Source organism: Bacillus rossius, chromosome 3 (genome assembly GCF_032445375.1).
Source record: "Bacillus rossius redtenbacheri isolate Brsri chromosome 3, Brsri_v3, whole genome shotgun sequence".
Taxonomy (NCBI): domain Eukaryota; kingdom Metazoa; phylum Arthropoda; class Insecta; order Phasmatodea; family Bacillidae; genus Bacillus; species Bacillus rossius.
This window is the reverse complement of record NC_086332.1, coordinates 2,925,326-2,944,596: the sequence shown is the minus strand read 5'-3', so window position 1 is coordinate 2,944,596 and position 19,271 is coordinate 2,925,326. Positions and strand designations below refer to the sequence as shown.

General features: G+C 42.9%; 1 protein-coding gene across 2 annotated transcripts; it reads right to left on the bottom strand.

The window, feature by feature from the left end:
• Nucleotides 1-940: 940 nt before the first annotated feature.
• Nucleotides 941-17,479, bottom strand: LOC134530096 (uncharacterized). 2 transcript variants are annotated; one of them, XM_063364682.1, is made up of 5 exons: nucleotides 16,964-17,479; nucleotides 9,440-10,260; nucleotides 6,462-6,771; nucleotides 3,578-3,818; nucleotides 941-2,087 (listed from the first exon to the last, which is right to left on the bottom strand). In XM_063364682.1, the coding sequence occupies exons 2-5, from the start codon at nucleotides 9,498-9,500 to the stop codon at nucleotides 2,052-2,054; spliced, it is 648 nt and encodes a 215-aa protein (XP_063220752.1). In that variant the 5' UTR covers nucleotides 9,501-10,260; nucleotides 16,964-17,479; the 3' UTR covers nucleotides 941-2,051. The 2 variants fall into 2 exon arrangements, with proteins under 2 accessions (XP_063220752.1, XP_063220751.1); XM_063364681.1 differs by lacking the exon at nucleotides 16,964-17,479 and adding an exon at nucleotides 12,083-12,896.
• Nucleotides 17,480-19,271: the final 1,792 nt, after the last annotated feature.

Below are 19,271 nucleotides of genomic sequence, written 5' to 3'. Positions count from 1 at the left end.
TAATAATTTTTGATTTTGAGCTCTCTCCTTTAAATTATAAATTTTTTTTGAATACTATTGAGGACATTTGGCAGTTGGCTACTTGCTTTTTATTTTGAACTGGTTATAAAGAACATTTGATAAAAATATGAATGTTAACATAATTTATAAATATAAAACTTATTATTTTATTAAACCGAGACAGTTTGTTGATGTGTGAATGTGTAGTAGTTGTACGTGTTATCATGTCCTGTGGCCGGGTTCAGGAGTGGCTCCGCCTTGCAGAAGGCAACAGGACACCTTGGCGAGATCACCTGCCACGAAGACCTCGGGAGCTGATGGCTTCAACCACCGCATCACCACCCGAGCCACTCGCTCAGGACACATCAACGACTCATCACCGTCATTCAATGTTTTCTCAATGAAAACTACTTTTGCCAAATATTGTTTGACAAAAATGCTACTTTTCATGGTTTTTAATAAGAAATAGTACTTAATAAATTCAAAAACATCCATTTAACTAAACACTAGATTAAAAAAGTTTCAGTAAATTTGGATGATTCCACAAAGATTTTCTAGTGAAAAGCAAGCGTTATTAAAATTTTTTACAGATTTTTAATGAAAACCAGTAACATGATGGTCGTGAATTGAAGTAGCTGCAAGCTTTTACTAAATCTGTGTTAAAAATATTGAAACCATATGACAGATATTTGAACATTACATGATAATTCTCATGCAAAGAAAACAGTATTATTTAAATAAATACTTGCTGGTAGCTCATTGTTTCAACAACAATTAAATTGTCATGATTAATAAGTGAGTTAAAAATACAAAAATTTTATACTCAAGAGGACAGTAAAAAAAATAACAAAACTAAGAGACAGGCTCTTTTGGTCATAAACTTCATGTAAAATAGGCTTTAAGTGGCCACATGGAATAAGGAAAAAAAAAAAGAAAACAATCAAATGCTCAATTTTTTATTTTAATTTTATTGAATTCTATTCTTATATACTTGTGAGATAAGTCTCCCCTATAGATTATATTCATGATGTGAAAAAATATTTTTTAATCTGATTGTGTTCTGAATGCAGGCTTGCGCAGGTTTGTAGCTTGGTGTTTAGCAAAACGTTTGTCGGAACTAAGTATAAATTACAGTTTTTGCTGCCTGAGGAAACTACCAAGACACATAGATTGTATTTGTGATGAAGCATTAAAAGTTATTGGTTTTTGTACATGACATTAAGTAATTGTCATGCAAAAAAAAAAAAATATATATATATATATAAACCATTTTTCAGTTTAAATGCAAAACTAAGAATAAGGTGCTGAAAGACACATCAGTGGGGAGTTCTGAGTTACATCACATTCTCCTAGTAGCTTACATTGTTCTTGAAGTATTTCCTCTTCAAAGCTTGTGACTTTTGCATCATTCTGATCTAGTACTTCATAAGGAAGTAGTTTGTTTAAAAATTAAATTGCAGAGTAAGTTATATAGGATATAAAAATCCAAAATCTTAAACAATGTTGAAATTGATGCACAATGTAAAGTGAATTAAAGTCTGTGCCATGTAACTTGACTCAAATGAGAAAGTTGTCGAGGGTAGATACTAGGAGCGGCACTCATTTAAGAATTAAATTTTCATTAGTATGTGTTTTAAGGTGCTGGTAAATACATTTAGTTTTTGTACTAAAACAAATATTTTAGTGTCTCATGTAATGATACAGTTTCATCAGAAGTTGATTGTTAGCTTTTATAAAACTAACCTGAGTATAATTTGCCAAGAAAGAACATCAATATTTCTTAAGATAAATGAGCGAAACCATTGTCGAAATTTAAATTCCAGTTTGGATTGGGAAGGTAGTTTTAAAGAAATTGCTTTTCAAATTTTCCAGGGTATCCCCTTTCCTCTGGGGATATTCCATATTACCAAGCCCTACGTAAGGCCCATGTGAAGTCTAGGTTGATCACTGCCATGTAATTGGTACTACTTGCAAGAACTATCAGTGTCGAGACGAGTTACATAACACAGACTACAGTATGTTCTTAGAATACAGAAGGCCTTCCCAAGCAGCTAAATTGTCTCCTTTTTCTTTTCTTCTGGAGACTCCTAGAAAAAAAAATTATTTTGTATCAGGATCAATTGACACCGGGAATATTTTGGTTGCTACTCTAAAAATTGTGTTGAACTAATTAAACATATGAAACATTTCATTTTATGTCTAGAAAAGCTATTTATTGTGTGTGCAAATCATGTCAGGACTACTGTTATGAACAATATCTTTTCCCATCCTACACATTAAATATACCTAATTTTTTTATATTTGTGATAAATTTAAAGCAATATCAACAATACAAATTACGATCCCATTACAAACAATGTTATAATTTAAAATTTAAAAATCAGTATACTTTGATGGTAAAATTGAAGAAAATAAATGTTTTTGGTTGTTGGGAACCAGGTTTATAGATTTCTCGCCTCTAAACCTGCTGATCTGGAAGTGTATTTGAACCGGGTGCAAAGTGTGTGATTGGCAGCTGGCCTGCAGACAGTGGCGGATCCAGAGGTTCACTTTGGAGGGGGTACTCTAGGATTTCAGAGAAGCCAGAGAAAAATGTCTTATAATTACTGAATTTATATTTAATCTACTCACACTACACATAACACCCAACCACCAGATTTTATGATTCTACAAGAAATTCATTAATTATATTAAAATAATTTATTGGTTCCAGAAACAATCATTTTTGTCGGCAATATTAATGTAGCAGACTAGTTTTTTTTTTGGGGGGGGGGCACTTGCCCCTGGTGTCCCCCCTTGGATCCGTCACTGCTGTGGGAGTATCCAGGCTCGGCTTGCAGTGCGTCTCGGGTGGGGCCGGGCTGCGGAGAGCCAGGGGCAGTGCCCCCCTGCAGGGCTCTGGCACTGCTGTTGTCCTCGCTGACAGACAGCTCGTCCACAGACCACTTGGCACGGGGTGTGTTCCCTGGATGATGCCCGGACAGGAGTCTCTGGGACCTCCCTCTGCAGCAAGTGGCCTCATAACGGGGGCACAAATCTGAAGTGATTCGCTGGGGGGGGGGGGGGGGGGGGTTAGTGTAAAATTCACAGAGGTAGGGGCTGCCTGGCCCGAAAGTTTCGAGTGTGGGGTTACGCAACACTATTCGTCTCTGGATAGGGTGCTTGTATGTGACATAGTTCCCGTATTTTGGGCTACATGCATGCAATCAGCAGAAAACTATAATACAGAAAGTTTACAACAAAACATATATATATTTTTTATTTTAACGTTAATGAACCCCAGTTAGTAGTATGTTTTGGTATGTCTGGCGCCAGGCTTCAGGCTGTGGTGAGTGGTGCCGACCGAGCCGCCGGGTTCAAGGTCATAGGTAAAGGTCATAGCCATCCAAGATGGCCGCCATGACGTCAGCGATGGACGTGACGTCAGAGCTCGGTCGGCACCACTCACCACAGCCTGAAGCTTGGCGCCGGACATACCAAAACATACTACCCCGGTTCACAGTCCCAGGAGGGGCTGCCAGTGGGCGCCGCGCCATGCCAGAGGCGGGCAGCGGCCTGGGAACACAGCGGGACCCACCGTGCTGTTGTTTGTCCAGTGCCTGGCGCGGGAGGCGGCGCTGAGGCCGGAGGCGGGGGAGAAGCCGCCCCCGGGCGCCGGTTGCGCCTGGGAGCTGGCAGTGCTGGAGGCGGGCTTGCTGGTGCTGGCCGGGCCCGCCTTGCCGCCGCCTCCACCGCCCGACGGCGACTTGGAGGTGGCCCGGGGCGGCTTGCGGGCCTTGGTCTTGAGGGGCGTGGCCCGCGTGGCGCCGGGGGACAGCCTGGGGCACACCGCGAGGCGCGTCACTGGCACCTCCCCCCTCTTCCCGACTGCACCTCATTCCACTGCACTGTGTGATTCGACTCATATTTGTGTGCAGTCATTTTTAATGTATATTAAGCTCGATAGTACCTACGTGAAAATAACCAGTTTTTAAATGTTGGACATTATACACGTGTGTATCTTCCAATACAAATAATTCAGTTCATCTGCCCTCCAACTTTTTATTGTGTTCTAACACTACTATAGTCAAGAATATATATGTATAGTAAAACTCACTCCGCCAGTTTAACGCCTCCCCTCATCATTGAGACACGTGTTTGGGTCGAGTGCCGCAGCCAGGACTTTTAAAGGCGGGAGTCCAATGTATCCATTATATAATTATTTATGAGTAAATTTTTGTTTATAATTGAATTTCAAAAGAAAATTGATTTGTCACAATTAAATTTCAAGGAATAGGCTAGTAGACTTTTAGATCTCCAATGTTTAATCATAGAAATTTGTAAGAAATGATTTTGCTTGAGAGAAAAACCTTGAAAAAAAAAAAATTATAATTCTGTTTATATTTAGGTAATTATTTTAGTGCTTTGTTTTTAAAACAATTTTTTGATGAATCCGTAGAAACAATTCATAAATACATACGTTTACTAATGTTATTAAATACATAAAACACGCACGTCAAGTTTGTATGAAATACATAGCTACTTAGAACAACACCTGTGGCTATAGACTGCTTAGAAACATAATTCCTGTGGCTTGTGCGTGTGAGTTACGGGGAAGGAAATAGTACAGTGTCGTAGCTGAGTTGCTATAATCTTCTTTGAAACCCTGTAAGGGCTATGTCCAGGGCCTCATTTGCCGACAGGATTGTGAAGACACGTGTCTGCACGCAGCTGAGTGGCGATGCAATGGAGGGGGAGCTGAATTGTTGCCCCTTGGAAGGGCAGCCCATCAGGATATCTTTAACAGGGGTGTTTTTGAAAGGTTGCTGAATTGTTGCCCCTTGGATGGGCAGCCCTTCAGGATTTTTCTGACAGTGGCAGTGGCGTAGCGTGCCATCTCGGCGCCTGGGGCGGGAGACCCATTTTACCGCCCCCATTCTATAGGTGCTTAGTTAAAATTAAATTTCACATGCAATGAGGTACCTTTTATTGAAGTTAAAATAGGATGAGTGGTTTTACAAGTGGATTCTACGGGCCTTATGAGCAGCGAAGTCAGAAATAACTTTGTCAAAATCAATATTAGCAGCCAATTCTTGTTCAATCGACAATATAGCCAAGTTTATAGTCTAGCGGAGCTCATAGTAGATCTGAGGTAATTGTGCCACTGCCCCGTTGACCCTTTAGACCCCTGGTGCGAAACTATAATTTGTGGATTTTTGGGATTTAAATTAACGGACTAATAAAACTGAAACTGGGATTTTACGTTCAGCGTGTTTCATCCAATCCCTGCCAGACCTAGAAGAAAAAAGGCGTCGACCGTTAGAAAATGATTTAACTGAGAAGGGCTTGTAAACCCATAATTTGTAATTTGCTAAATTTTTGGTATATTTATTTGCATGTTAAGGTGTGTCAATTTTTTGCTAGATTTCGCCTATGTTAATTAGTATTTACAGCGGTGATACGCCCGGTGCGTATCTATATTTGTATTTGTATTAATATGTTCTTATATATTTTTAATGCCTTTTTGGTAATTATATTTAATTTTTGGAGCTCCGAAGTATATGATCAAATTATAATTTTTTCGGGGAATTGTTAAAGTATTTTTTTAGTATTATTATATAGCTATTTTTTTATAAGTAGTAATAGGGTAGGTATTTTATGATGGATGCGCCGATTTGTGATGAAACGATTTTATGATATATATATATTTATTAAATGTTGTCATATAAATTTTGCGTCTTTTTAACTTGCTGCCTCCTCTCACTGTTCGCAACCTTATTAGTATTTTTTAAGCCTGCTATTAGTTTGGGTTTTGATATTTTTTTGGGTTTACCTGCGCTCGCGGTACGGGGCAATATAGGAGTTTTACTGTGTCCCGGTTTGCGGAAGTTGTTTGGTTTGCCCTGGGTTAAGGTCAACTTTACAGTACAATGCATAGTACTAAATTCAATGAGTGCGAAAGAGAGGCATCGACACGGGCCGACGCGTGAAACAAAAGATTTTGTATGAGTAATTAACATAATAAGGAGTGCCGCTCAACTCGGCTCGCGCGCGCCGGGCGGCGCGGCGTGATGCGATGTTGCCGTTCGTATGTAAACAAACAAACGTTATAAAGAGCTCTGTCAGTGATTTCGCAGTTTTTCTTTTAAATAAATATTAAAAAATAGTTGGTGCGCAAAATGTTAGATAAAAATGGAACATTATAGTGTGTCTGACACATGTAATGAATGAATCATAGATCAGATCTCAACCCGCTTCACCGGCGACCCGCCCCCGCGGGCTGCCGCCCGGGGCGGGCCGCCCCCTCCGCCCCACCCACGCTACGCCACTGGACAGTGGTTAGTTTAGGTTAGTTTAGTTTAGGTTAGGTTAGGTTAGATCACTTTACAAAATAACCACTGTCAGAAAAATCCTGAAGGGCTGCCAATCCAAGGGGCAGCAACAGAGTGGTTCGTGCAGGAGCGTGGACTGCGGGACGGTACCTCGGCGAGGCAGCACCGGGCAGCACCGCGGCCACGGCGCACAGCACCAGCAGCACCAGCAGCACCAGTAGCACCGGCAGCACCGCGCACGACCGCCCCATGCCGCGGTCTGGCCCGCACCGCGCCGCCGCGCTCCGCCGGACCGGAGACAACCACACACCGCGCGACCTCGGGCTGCGCTCCCGCCACTCGTCCGCACTCACGTGTCCGCACGTGAGCCAGGCAGTGGCGTAGCTAAGGTGACCGGCGCCCCTGGCGGGGGCCACCCCTGCCACCCGCTTGCTACGCCACTGGTCAAACTGACAACAAACTACATGGGACATGAATTATCATATATGGAAATTACGTGAGACGATCATACGCTGTGGCTATATTATCAATTGAAATATCTGTGCAACACGTGGTTTCAATAAGTTTTACGATTGTTTCAAGACAATTATTATCGTTTGACTTGATGTAAGTTTTTGGACATACGCCATTGCTAAGAACTTTTTCTGTTGAAGAAAAACTAATAAATAAAATAAATAAAAATACATAAGAAAGACAAAAAAAAACACAAAATTAAGCAAACAATTGCTGTTGTCAACAAGAATATAAACACCACAAAATATTCCGAAACAAAAATATGGTCAACAAACAAAGAAAAAACAAAGAAAAAAGTACTAAGTGAACAAAAAAACACAAATGATGACAACACAAAATTTTTTGTGTTGTCATCATTTGTGTGTTTTTTTGTTCACTTAGTACTTTTTTTTTGTTTGTTGACCATATTTTTGTTTCGGAATATTTTGTGGTGTTTATATTCTTGTTGACAACAGCAATTGTTTGCTTAATTTTGTGTTTTTTTTTGTCTTTCTTATGTATTTTTATTTATTTTATTTATTAGTTTTTCTTCAACAGAAAAAGTTCTTAGCAATGGCGTATGTCCAAAAACTGACATCAAGTCATGCGCTCCCATTGCACAAATCTTTTAAAGATAATATTCTCGTTTGAGTATTATATTTTAAATTCCACTATGTTGGTGACATATCGTAGACAGTGGCGTAGCCAGGATTTGTGTATGGGGGGTGTTAAGAAACATGCCCCCCCCCCCCGTATTAAAGCGGGGGGTCCGGGGGTCCTCCCCCGGGAAGATTTGTATTTTAAGGTGTAAAATAGTGCTATTTTAGCAGTTTTAGGTTCTTAAATTTAAATATTGTAATGGTAAAAATTTTATTAATTTTAATATGAAATTTGTTTGAATGAATAAGAAATTAATTAAAGATTTGGTGCTAAGGGGGGGGTTTGAACCCCTAACCCCCCCCCCCCCTGGCTACGCCCCTGATCGTAGATGGTTGTGTGGAAATAAAAGGGTGTTGACATTTAACTCGGGAAGATTGTCGACTCGTTATACCCCCCGCGGACAGCCTTGGACGACCCCACACCACCACACCACCACACCACCACACCACCACACCACCACACCACCACACCACACATTGTGCACAGACCTGCTCGTGGCTTCTCGCTCGCCTGCGAGACACCCGCACATGTTGTTACTGGCACAGCCACGCACACACACGCTGTGTACTGTCAAGTAGTGAAGAGCTCGAAGGTTCTACAGCGCAGTACGGCAACAATGGACCAGCCGCTCCATTGCACGCACGTGTCTGCCCAGTGGCGGTTCCGCTTTGCAGGCTCTGGGCCCATTTACTTTTGAGAGACTTTTTTTTTTTTTTTTTTTTGGAACGGGGTCTAACCGGGGGCCTGGAAAGACGAAAAGAATTATCCCCAGAGAAAAAAACGTTCGGGGGAAATTTTAAACATTAAACTCTTCGAAACAACATTTTTAAGTCAACATGGAACTTAAATTTCGATTATGGTTTTGCTAAATTGGCTTAAGAATTAAAAATTGTCTTTCCTGAAAAAGAAAAAAAATTGTAGGGTTAAATTTTAAAAGTGCTAACGATCAAACTCTGTTAAAATTGCCTCATTACACGAACTAGAAAAAAAAAATTTGAAATATATTTTTTTAATACTAAACCATGAAAACAGATTAGAAATCTAAACTAATTGATCAGCAAAAGAAAAAAAAAATGCTAGTTACAATTTAATTGTTTCTTATCCAATTAATTTCTATTAAGGATTTAGACAAAATGTGAAACTGAAAATGAAACGTGTCGGCGGGGCGTGCTCGCCTCGACAAGGGCGCCTCGGTTACGTCACATGCTCGTGCTTACAAGGAGGGGGGGGGGGGAGAGGGAATAGAACAATTGTTTCCGCTGTTTGCTTTTAAATTAGTTCTATTGGTTGGCAGTTGGCAGCGCCGCCTCCCGCCCTAGCGCCGGCTCTACTCGCTGTCCCTCGAGGGGAGCCTCTTCTCACAGACGAGAGAGCCAACCCCCGATCCTGCATCTTCGGTGTTTTTTTTTTTTTTTTCGTTCATTGTAAATAAACATGGCAGTGTTGATAAAAGGAAAGACCATAAACAAGGCAACGGTATTTATTTGTACACCGCCATATTTTTCATTTGCCGTGTATCCGTGAATGTTTATTTTGGACAACTCATGATAACTAATGGTCAATTAGGTTAGGTTAGCTACATTATAAATACTTTAAAACATTGTGGACGGTTGATTTGGTTAGGACAGCTACATTAAAGATACTGTGAAATCATGTAAACGGTTTCCTAGCCCTGGATAGCTACATATTAAAAAGTTATTTGCTAAGCAACCATAAAACGATTTTACAGTATTTTTTAATGTAGCTATACTTACCTAATATAACCAACCATCCACAATGTTTTAAAGTATTTATAATGTAGCTAACGTATCCTAATCGACCGTCAATTTAATGGCACACCGGTTAATACAATGAGAGAGAACGGAAAAAAAGCGAGCATGAACTTGGGGTAACTTCGGGTGTGGCTCTCTCGGTTGTGAAATGAAGGCTTCCCGTCCCTGGAGGAGATCCGTGGACAGGTTGTTGTGATCACTTACCTCGGAGCACGGCGCTAGTCACGGCTGAAGGTTTCACCGACGGAAGTTTGGTTTCTTGCATGGAAGGCTTCTTACAAATGAGGAATTTTAGTCTAATCAGATGTCGATGGTATGACTTTTGAGGTACCTTAATAATATTTGTGTTTAACGTAATTGGTTTGTTTTCAAATACCGATAATTAGTAATGTATTTTAACTAAACGTTCTCATACGAATATCAACGATTGTGTGTAAAATATGACTGCAAAAGCCGTGAGTGACTGAACTTTATTTTCTAATCTGCTAGGTACACGAGTTCAGTCGATAGATCCATGTTTTTTTAATTCAAGTAAGCGATGTAAGAATAGAATAAGAAGGGCTTATAAAGATGTTCTATTCAACGTGAACCATCCATAACTGGGTGTGTACCAAACAGTGGACACTAGCAGAGATGAACATTGTTTATCTCCAATGAGTTGAGAGGAGGGCGAGCAAACACATGTCTCTCCTGTTTCCAGCAGCCAATCACAGGCTTCCGTCACGCAACTCATTACTCTTTGTTCACCCTCCATTTTATAGAAACTATTCAGGTTTTTAAGATAAATATTTCACAGAAATAAGAGTAATAAAAAGACACCACCATCTATGTAGAATTTAGCTAATTTATTTGCAGTAATGAACTGTGAAACATGAAATGATATTTGGTCCGTTTGTAGTTGACGACAAAGCCCACGAGGCAAGATGTCATGTCTTTAAGGAGACTTTGTTTCTTTTCCGATTGCCTTCTTTTGCTTCTCATTCTTGCGTTTGGGTTTCGCCACTATCTTCTGTGATTTGCCGCTACTGAAAAAAGAAAAAAGAAACGTATATCACTCACTAAAGAAGAAATTAAAATTGAACCAAACAAGCAGAGATATCAAAATCGTTTAGAAAATGTGATTTAGTATCATTATTTGAAAGACAATTCAACACATTTTTGAGACTAAATAATAATAGAGAAGCAAACCTAGATAAGTTATATATTTTAACTCTTAAGGGATTTAAGCTTAGAAACTTGTATTATTTTCACAAACAGTACTGAGCCACATTTTGGATGTGATACTGTCTTATTAATTTTCTATCTGAAGTACTGATCGCTGACAGGTTACACTTTGTTTCGCATGAAAGCCACACTGCTTGATCTGCGTCCTGCGAACATAACGGCCCCCCGCTGAGTGTTTCTAAAAAAAATATTGAACATTGAACTAAGCCACGTTTCATTCTGTACGGAGAAATCAATCGACAACTGGTTTATGTGACTTTGAAACACACCGTCAATGGTACTAGTGTTTTAATAGTATATTTTGCTAATAAATCATAATTATTGTGTTAATGTTATATTAATTAAAAATATAATCATGATTGATAATTATAACTTGTATAACAAAATTATAGAACAAATTATTGTTTATCTTTCAAATGACTTACGGTGACTATGTGCACCATGACTTAGATGTTACAGTTTGTTTTAAGAATTATTTTGTCTAATACTTTTAGTATATAACTCGAGTTATGAGGTAACACAAATCGCAGGCATACAGACAGACCACCCTCCTTTATTTTAACCTTCTGAAGAGTTATGATATTCATACATGGGTTAGATTGTAAATTATGTCTCCCAATTAAAAAAAAAAAAGACTAAATTCCTGGAACACATTATCTCTCGTGTAGATATTTGTGGCCTTCGGAGGGGGAGGGGGAAATATGCTTGGACAGAAACCCCGCTTCACGAGTGAAAAAAAATATATCACCTTTCTTTAGAAATAATTTATAACAATAAAACTAGCCGTACCAATAAACTTTTGTCATTTCACTGTAACAGTCAACAAACAAAACAGTTAGATAATTTTTGAAAAGTAACATTTTTTTTAATTTTAATGGATTATAATCGTAAGGTAATTCAAACTAAAGTGGGTTTCTATGGCTGTAACATTTGTGAGAAAACAAAACACACACGCTTCTCTTGCTTGAGCGTGTTCAAAGGTCGTCTCTTTGAGACCCATTCTTCATACCTCTCCGTGGAAGGTTGAAAGAGCACCTTCCTCAATGAAGCTTCCAACCACGTCACTTACCCTCCGCGATGCAAGTCTGCGGTGAAGAGGGATAGTTTAGTATCCAGAATAAATCATTTCATTTAGGTACCCCATCATTTCTCTCTCTCTCTCGTATATTTATCATTGAAATCACTTGCGATAAATACTTAGTTATCAAACACTTGCAGAATTAACGGTGAACAACAGCTCCTCGTACACCTGTGCCATTGGAGTGGGACGTAGAGTGAGAAGCTAGACGTAGAGTGAGAAGAGATGTAGAGTGAGAAGCTAGATGTAGAGCGACTCGCCGTGGAGTTGCGCGTGAACAAGAAAGCGAGGACATGACAGAGAGAGGCAGTCTGAAGCATGAGCTATACATGAGCCATGTACAGGACTTCAGATGTCCACCGGAGGTGCGGAGAAAATTTCACTGAGTAATACTGCAGGTTTTAACGCCCATAAAAGTATTTCTACGTGCACGAGTCCTTCGTTTCGTCCCTCCAGGTGTGCGTAATCGCTCCTGGAGGTTTGTGAGCATGGCTGCGGGGGAAGGGGGGAACAGAGAGTGTTCCGGAGTGGAGTGCAGGGGTTACCTATCAGCGGCGGGTCTGCGCAGCATCTTCCTGCACACGCCGCGCCGGTCCTTCTTGTAGCCGCCGCGGCAGGAGGTGGGCGTCACGATGATCTTGTCCGGGACGCCGGGGAACTGCGGCCTGGGGCTCGGGGGCGGCAGGGAGGCGGCCAGGGGGGCGGCCAGGGGCTCGGCCAGCGCCGCCGCCAGCAGCGTGCAGCACGCGAGCGCCATCTGCCGTCCCCGGGCCCCAGGCCGCAGCCCCCCGGACATCCGCGGCCCGCGCTTATCGGCGGAAGCTGTCCGCGCGGGCAGATAGCGTCCTCCGGCTCTTCGTCGCGGCTGTCCTGGTTCTCTACTTGAGCGCATCGTGGCAAGGGTACGGTAGTTTCTCTCAACTGTGTACATCACTGAAAATATCATATCCTGACAATATAGATGCACGGTGTGGCGGATACCCCTTCAGAATGATTAAGAAATCCTAAAAATATTCCCTAATTCCCAACAACAAACAGAAGGAAAAGAGGTTATCACCCCGCCGCTCCCCTCGGGAATATAAACTACGCCTACACTCTATACTGTTAGTAATTCCTGCACTCGAACATGGCCAGAGGCAAAAAAAAATTCCGCCATCTTAGCTTCCTTCCTCCTCCTTGCAGCCTGGTCCGTTCGGCGCCGGCGGGTGACACATTGTTGGAGACGTCGCAAGCTGACGGTCGTGTCTCGCGATGCAGAGCGAGCTCTTGGTAAGCAGGCGGGGACCTCGTGTGTGACGGTTGTTGCAGCCAGGACCGCGGCCCCCGGGACTGTGGACTGTGCTGTGTGCGACGGGCGACTGAGTGGGGCGAGGCAGTGTGTCGGAACACCACCTGAGAGAGCCACTGTCCAGTCCAGCTCCAGTACTCTTAGTATACACTGGCGCATTCGTAAACCTTTACCTCATCTGTGTAATGCACGACTTGAATGTACCTAGCCCGGTTTACATTTATAACGTATTTCCGTTACAATCCACTTTTCAAACTTGCATCCTGATTTTATATAAAACGCATTCACGTAGACAGTTGCCGATGAATTTCATCGTAGAAACGGTGATGTCCCAGTGAATTGTCACGCCTACAATCCGAAGGAGGGGCGAGAGAGCCAGGCCGAGCGCTGCGACTCATCTTGTCTCAGTGCTGTACTCCTGCTGTACGCACGGCTGGGATACACGGATAGTAGTGTACACGTAATAATCAAGTGATTTACACTAATTAAAAAAAAATATAGATGTATATCTTATTTTTTTGACGTGACTACGTCTAATAGATCGATGAACGCCGGCTGCACGCACGAAAAAGTGTCCCGTTACGCACATTGTTCCGTTACGCTGTGTCCCGTTACGCTCATTGTACGCTTGCACCGCACCGTAAGAAGTGAAAACTTAAAACTTTGTTTATAAATGTGTAATATGAAATAATTTCTACGTCAAATGTACGTAAGAAAATGAATCTGATTACTAGTATAATTTCAATTATTTATTCTTTTATTATTAAAAAAAAAGTAGCATCTGTCGGCGAGTGCAGTAATAATAGGTTATGTTAGATATTTGATTACAGTTTATTTATATGAAAACTTGTTCATAATTATATTTAAACTTTATAGCTAAACGCCAGTTTTTAAAATTAATTACAAGTCATCTACACGTGAACTGTTTCGTGGACTTTATAAAGTGAAGTGAAAAGTTAATGTGGTTTTCATTGCTTATTACAACTACAATTTCGGCAATAAAGGTTAATTATTCTTGCATTTTAATAATCTGATTACTAGTATAATTTCAAGTATTTATTCTTTTATTATTAAAATAAAAATGATTCAATTTTATTCATAAAGTATGCAATCATTTCATCAATGTTTTGTTATAACGTTGTCACGTTAAACTATCGTCCGTAAACCGACTTTACAGACAACCATTTTTTTTTTTTTTTTTTGTATTTTGTATCCAACAAAAGGTAACAAAAATTTACGAATTCACAATGGTGGATTTTTAACGTTCAATAAAGATGTACATTTTTTAAAAAAATATTTTGAACTTATCTATTTTGTTATGACGATAAAAAAAATTAAATTTTGCAGTTAATCCAGATACCAATGGCAAACATTACTTGTTTAAATTTATTCCTCTGAAAAACATTCATGATAAAAAAAGATGAGTCATGTATTAAATAGTTTTGATACCTCAAAAATATTTTTATATCGTTTAAAAATTATCTCTTCAGTGTGTTCATGTGAGTGCGAAATGAGCGAACGATGAATTGAAACCTAACAATTGGCACACTGGTGAATGATGCAGTGAGCGCCTCTCAGCTCGACTGCGCTGCGCGCGCTGACGTGTTCCTTGTGACGTCACGGCTCGTCACGACCGAGAACTGCTGCTGGCAATGGCGCCGGTGGCCTTGAAGCGCGCAGTCGCCGGGACGCACCGGTGTTGGAGCGGCGGCGCTAATTACATCTCGCAGTTCCCCCTGGGCTGGCATCAGGTACACTTGCAGACTCCTTGCATCACTTCCCGGATGTGACCTGCCCCTACCTCCCTGACCTCGTGATGCCACTTCCCCAGCTCAGAAGAATAAATTGGTTGTCTGTAAAGTCGGTTTGCGGACGATAGTTTAACGTGACGTCATAACAAAACATTGATGAAATGATTGCATACTTTTAAGAATAAAATTGGATCATTTTTATTGAATTATCACTATTTTGTATGGATACAAACAAGGAGTGAAATGAAATCTACAATTTAATTTATAAATTTACTTTTATTTGCACTCATTAATTCAAACATGTTTATTACTTTAACGAAGAGATTATTTTAACTATAACTTTTATACATGTTTGGTATTTAACTTCTTCCAATCTGTGTTATTCTGTTAAGGATAGGACGATGATAGGAAAAGTAGGAAACGAATGGGAGTGTTTCAAGTTTAATGTGCCTCGAAAAAGTCAAATCGATGATTGTTCCAATCGAGTGGAAGAGAGATAGATGTGGCGCAAGCGTACAATGAGCGTAACGTGACGCAGCGCAACGGGACAAGGTGCGTTACGGGACACTTTTTCGTGCGTGCAGCCGGCGTTCATCGATTTATTAGACGTTGTCACGTCAATAAAACAATCCCTACTAATATTGTGTTTGTCTGTTTGTCCTTCCTTTACGCCGCAACGGAGCAACGGAGCAACATGATATTTTGCCAGGTCGGAGAGTGACATAGACTACATATAATTATGAAATTTCGTCCCCAAGAAAGGGAAAAAAGTTTAAATTCAGTTTCGTAATAGCAAATCATAGGATGTAGGTTATAGACACATTCCTCTATGTTCACCACACTGTCGAGTTGTAAGGTCTGGCAACTTCCTATCCGTCTTCAATAGATGGCGTTGCCTTGAATATGTGATGCACCATTGTTTGATACTTCCGTCATGCGTTGCGTAGGGGCTAGTTAACTGCCTTCCCACAAAAGGAAGCTGATGATGATTGGCGTCCCAGTTTTTCTGATGCGTAGCCTCGATGCACCGAGATGTTGCAATCAATGGGACCTTAAAAATCATTATTTATCGTTTTACAAGCGTTTGTCCTACAGACTTGACACTCGGTAGTAATGTTCTTTATATTATGACGTGTTTGGCCCGGACAACTGCAGGTACTTCAGCTAGTATTAAGCAATAATTAAATGCAATAAAATCTAAAAAAAATTATTTTTATAAACACCGTGAATACCAGAGGACCGTACTGAATAAAGAACCGAATACTGAAATGATCCTCCTAAATGTCCAAGTGAAGATCACAAGAGTAGCTGCTTCCAGGCAGCAAGCATCTCTAACAGCAGCTGACACTGAAGAGTTCTCGTGCTGGTGTTCAGCGGTGCAGAGGAGACAAGGAATGAACACGGACAGTTGGAAGACTGCCAGATGTGACGGGGGCAGCCAGTGGCCAGGAAGGGGTCGCCGGCCCAGGGACCTGTAGCGTGCGCCGACAGCGACAGTGTGGGAGAAGTGAGGGTGCGCTGCACGGTACCTGGGTCAGGGCTGCACGGTACCTGGGTCAGGGCTGCACGGTACCTGGGTCAGGGCTGCACGGTACCTGGGTCAGGGCTGCACGGTACCTGGGTCAGGGCTGCACGGTACCTGGGTCAGGGCTGCACGGTACCTGGGTCAGGGCTGCACGGTACCTGGGTCAGGGCTGCACGGTACCTGGGTCAGGGCTGCACGGTACCTGGGTCAGGTCCGCACGGTACCTGGGTCAGGTCCGCACGGTACCTGAGTCAGGGCTGCACGGTACCTGGGTCAGGGCTGCACGGTACCTGGGTCAGGGCTGCACGGTACCTGGGTCAGGGCTGCACGGTACCTGGGTCAGGGCTGCACGGTACCTGGGTCAGGGCTGCACGGTACCTGGGTCAGGGCTGCACGGTACCTGGGTCAGGGCTGCACGGTACCTGGGTCAAGTCTGCACGGTACCTGGGTCAGGGCTGCACGGTACCTGGGTCAGGTCTGCACGGTACCTGGGTCAGGTCTGCACGGTACCTGGGTCAGGGCTGCACGGTACCTGGGTCAGGGCTGCACGGTACCTGGGTCAGGTCTGCACGGTACCTGGGTCAGGGCTGCACGGTACCTGGGTCAGGGCTGCACGGTACCTGGGTCAAGTCTGCACGGTACCTGGGTCAGGGCTGCACGGTACCTGGGTCAAGTCTGCACGGTACCTGGGTCAGGGCTGCACGGTACCTGGGTCAGGGCTGCACGGTACCTGGGTCAGGTCTGCACGGTACCTGGGTCAGGTCTGCACGGTACCTGGGTCAGGGCTGCACGGTACCTGGGTCAGGGCTGCACGGTACCTGGGTCAGGTCTGCACGGTACCTGGGTCAGGGCTGCACGGTACCTGGGTCAGGGCTGCACGGGGCGGCAGATGCCGAGCGGGTCCCGGGCCTCGCCGGGGCGGCAGGCGGCGGGCGGCTGGAGGCGCGGCACCCACGCGGCGGCGGGGCCCGGGGACTGCTCCGGGGGCGGCGGGGGCTGCTCCGGGGGCGGCAGCAGGTCCGAGACGAGCTCCTGCGCTGCGCAGGCCCCCAGCAGCAGCAGCAGCAGCGCCCACAGCTGAGCGGCCGCCATGTCTGGCTCGCGGTGCCAGCCGGCGCCTCTTATACCGCCTGGACGCCTGGTCCAAGGCTGACCGGCTTCCTGCTGCGCCTCTCCTCCCGGTGCAGCGCTGGCCTCGCCTGCAGTCCCGACACCCACTTTCCCAGCAGCTTCTGTGTACAGGCGTCCACGCTTCTTTCATAACAGATCTATTCTCGTCATCTTGCGAAGCAAGTCAAGTCTCAACCCATCCACCAATGTGTTGGGATTTTTCCTCGATGTGTAATAAATTTACACCTTTACTGTCATTTTCTGAGACCCACGATAGTCTTCTGATTTTAATGACAGCCTCATCGACATTAAAATTTTTCTAATACAATACCAGTGATCGTCATTATCATTAGATTGGCCAGGATGATTTATTATAACATGTATTTTCTATTACTTTGGTCTCAGAGGCGACTAGAATTTGGTATTATATTTTTTAATTTCCAAATGAAGATGTTAATTCCTTCGATAGCTTTCAATTTCAAAAAAATAGCGAGATTTTGGGTGGTATTGTTAGAATCAGCATTTTTCACATTATTCGTAGCCATTATAATCGTCTAATAATTGTCCTCATTTCACTTCCTTGGTGTTGAAGACTCGGTGTCGTTAACATAAGTCAGCTTGGTTGTACAGATCTTGATATGTTTATTCAGGATATTTCTTCAACTAAACGATATCTGGCACCGGCTACAATTAAACTTGGTAAGGGCCCAAAAAAAGACTCGCGTCTCTCATGTCTTTTAGCATTTTTGCTCAAGGAAAACTCATTGCTGCAGTAACTATACCGGTGACTCTTCGGTACAGTACGGGCAATTATTCAGAATCCATATGAGCTTCTGCGACATATACCTCATGCATACTGAGAGTTTTATATTGCAAATACTTAAAACCTTCCAGGGTGGCTTCCAAATGAGGAGCCCGTTTCTTTCCTTCTTTCCCCGGGGGGTTCTTCGGGATCGCTGGAGTTTCGTAAAACATATTTGTTAGTTTTGCATAAGATTATTGTAGCATTATCATCCCACCATGTTTGAATTCGTGTTTACCAGTTAGTGAGTGGGTCGCACGTGGAGATGTATATTGTATATATTGTTGCGAACGCAGGCAGGACCGCGACGCGCGCCAGGTTCGGAGCTTGCTGGCGGCCCTGCACGGCCACTGACGTCACGTGCCGTCCCCTCCGCCCTCCGCGCATCGTCCTTCCTCGACACTGTTATCCATCGCTGAGCGGCCTTGGAAATTCCGCGCGGAGTGGACTTGAATGGACGCCACCTTTCTGGATTTTTCGGGATGACGTGAATCGTCACAGCCGCTCTCGTCGGTTCTGGAAAGACGACCCACTAGTGTAAAAGAGTAACGCCCTCCTTCGCAGGAGTTCCGAGCGGGTCCCGATAGTTCGGGGAGTTCCGCGAGCTAAGAGAAGTGCTACATCGGCGAAGAGGGCGAGAGCGACGGGACCGCGTGTGTGAGACCGAGGCTTGTGCCCTCGGCTGCAGTGCTGACGGCCTACAGCCACGCAGCCGCCACGCCAGGTGCCCAGGTCGCCAGCGCCCCTGGAGCGCCATGCTGGAGGCAGCACCCCGAGGAAACCTGCCGGCTCCTCCTAGCCAGCAGGACGAGTGGGGACACCAGATAAATGCGAAAAGGAGTTTCTGAACATTTGAATAACAACGAATTCATAATAATACAGCAGTGGTTACGTCACTTCTACTCCAAGTATCCATTTGTTTTTAATAATTTTTAAACCAAAACAAAAGGTTTTCATATATATATATATATATATATATATATATATATATATATATGCTTATTATCTTTGAAAGATTTGTGCAATGTGAGTGCATGACTTGATGTAAGCTTTTGGACATACGCAATTGCTAAGCACTTTTTCTGTAGAAGAAAACTAAAATATACCCAAAAGACAAAAACACAAAATTAAGCAAAAGCTTACATCAAGTCATATCTATACATATAGCTATATGCTTAAAGCACAATTTGATTCAATCTGTAATTTAAATACTTAAAAAAAATGTACACTGCTTTCTTTTTGAACCACATTAATTTAT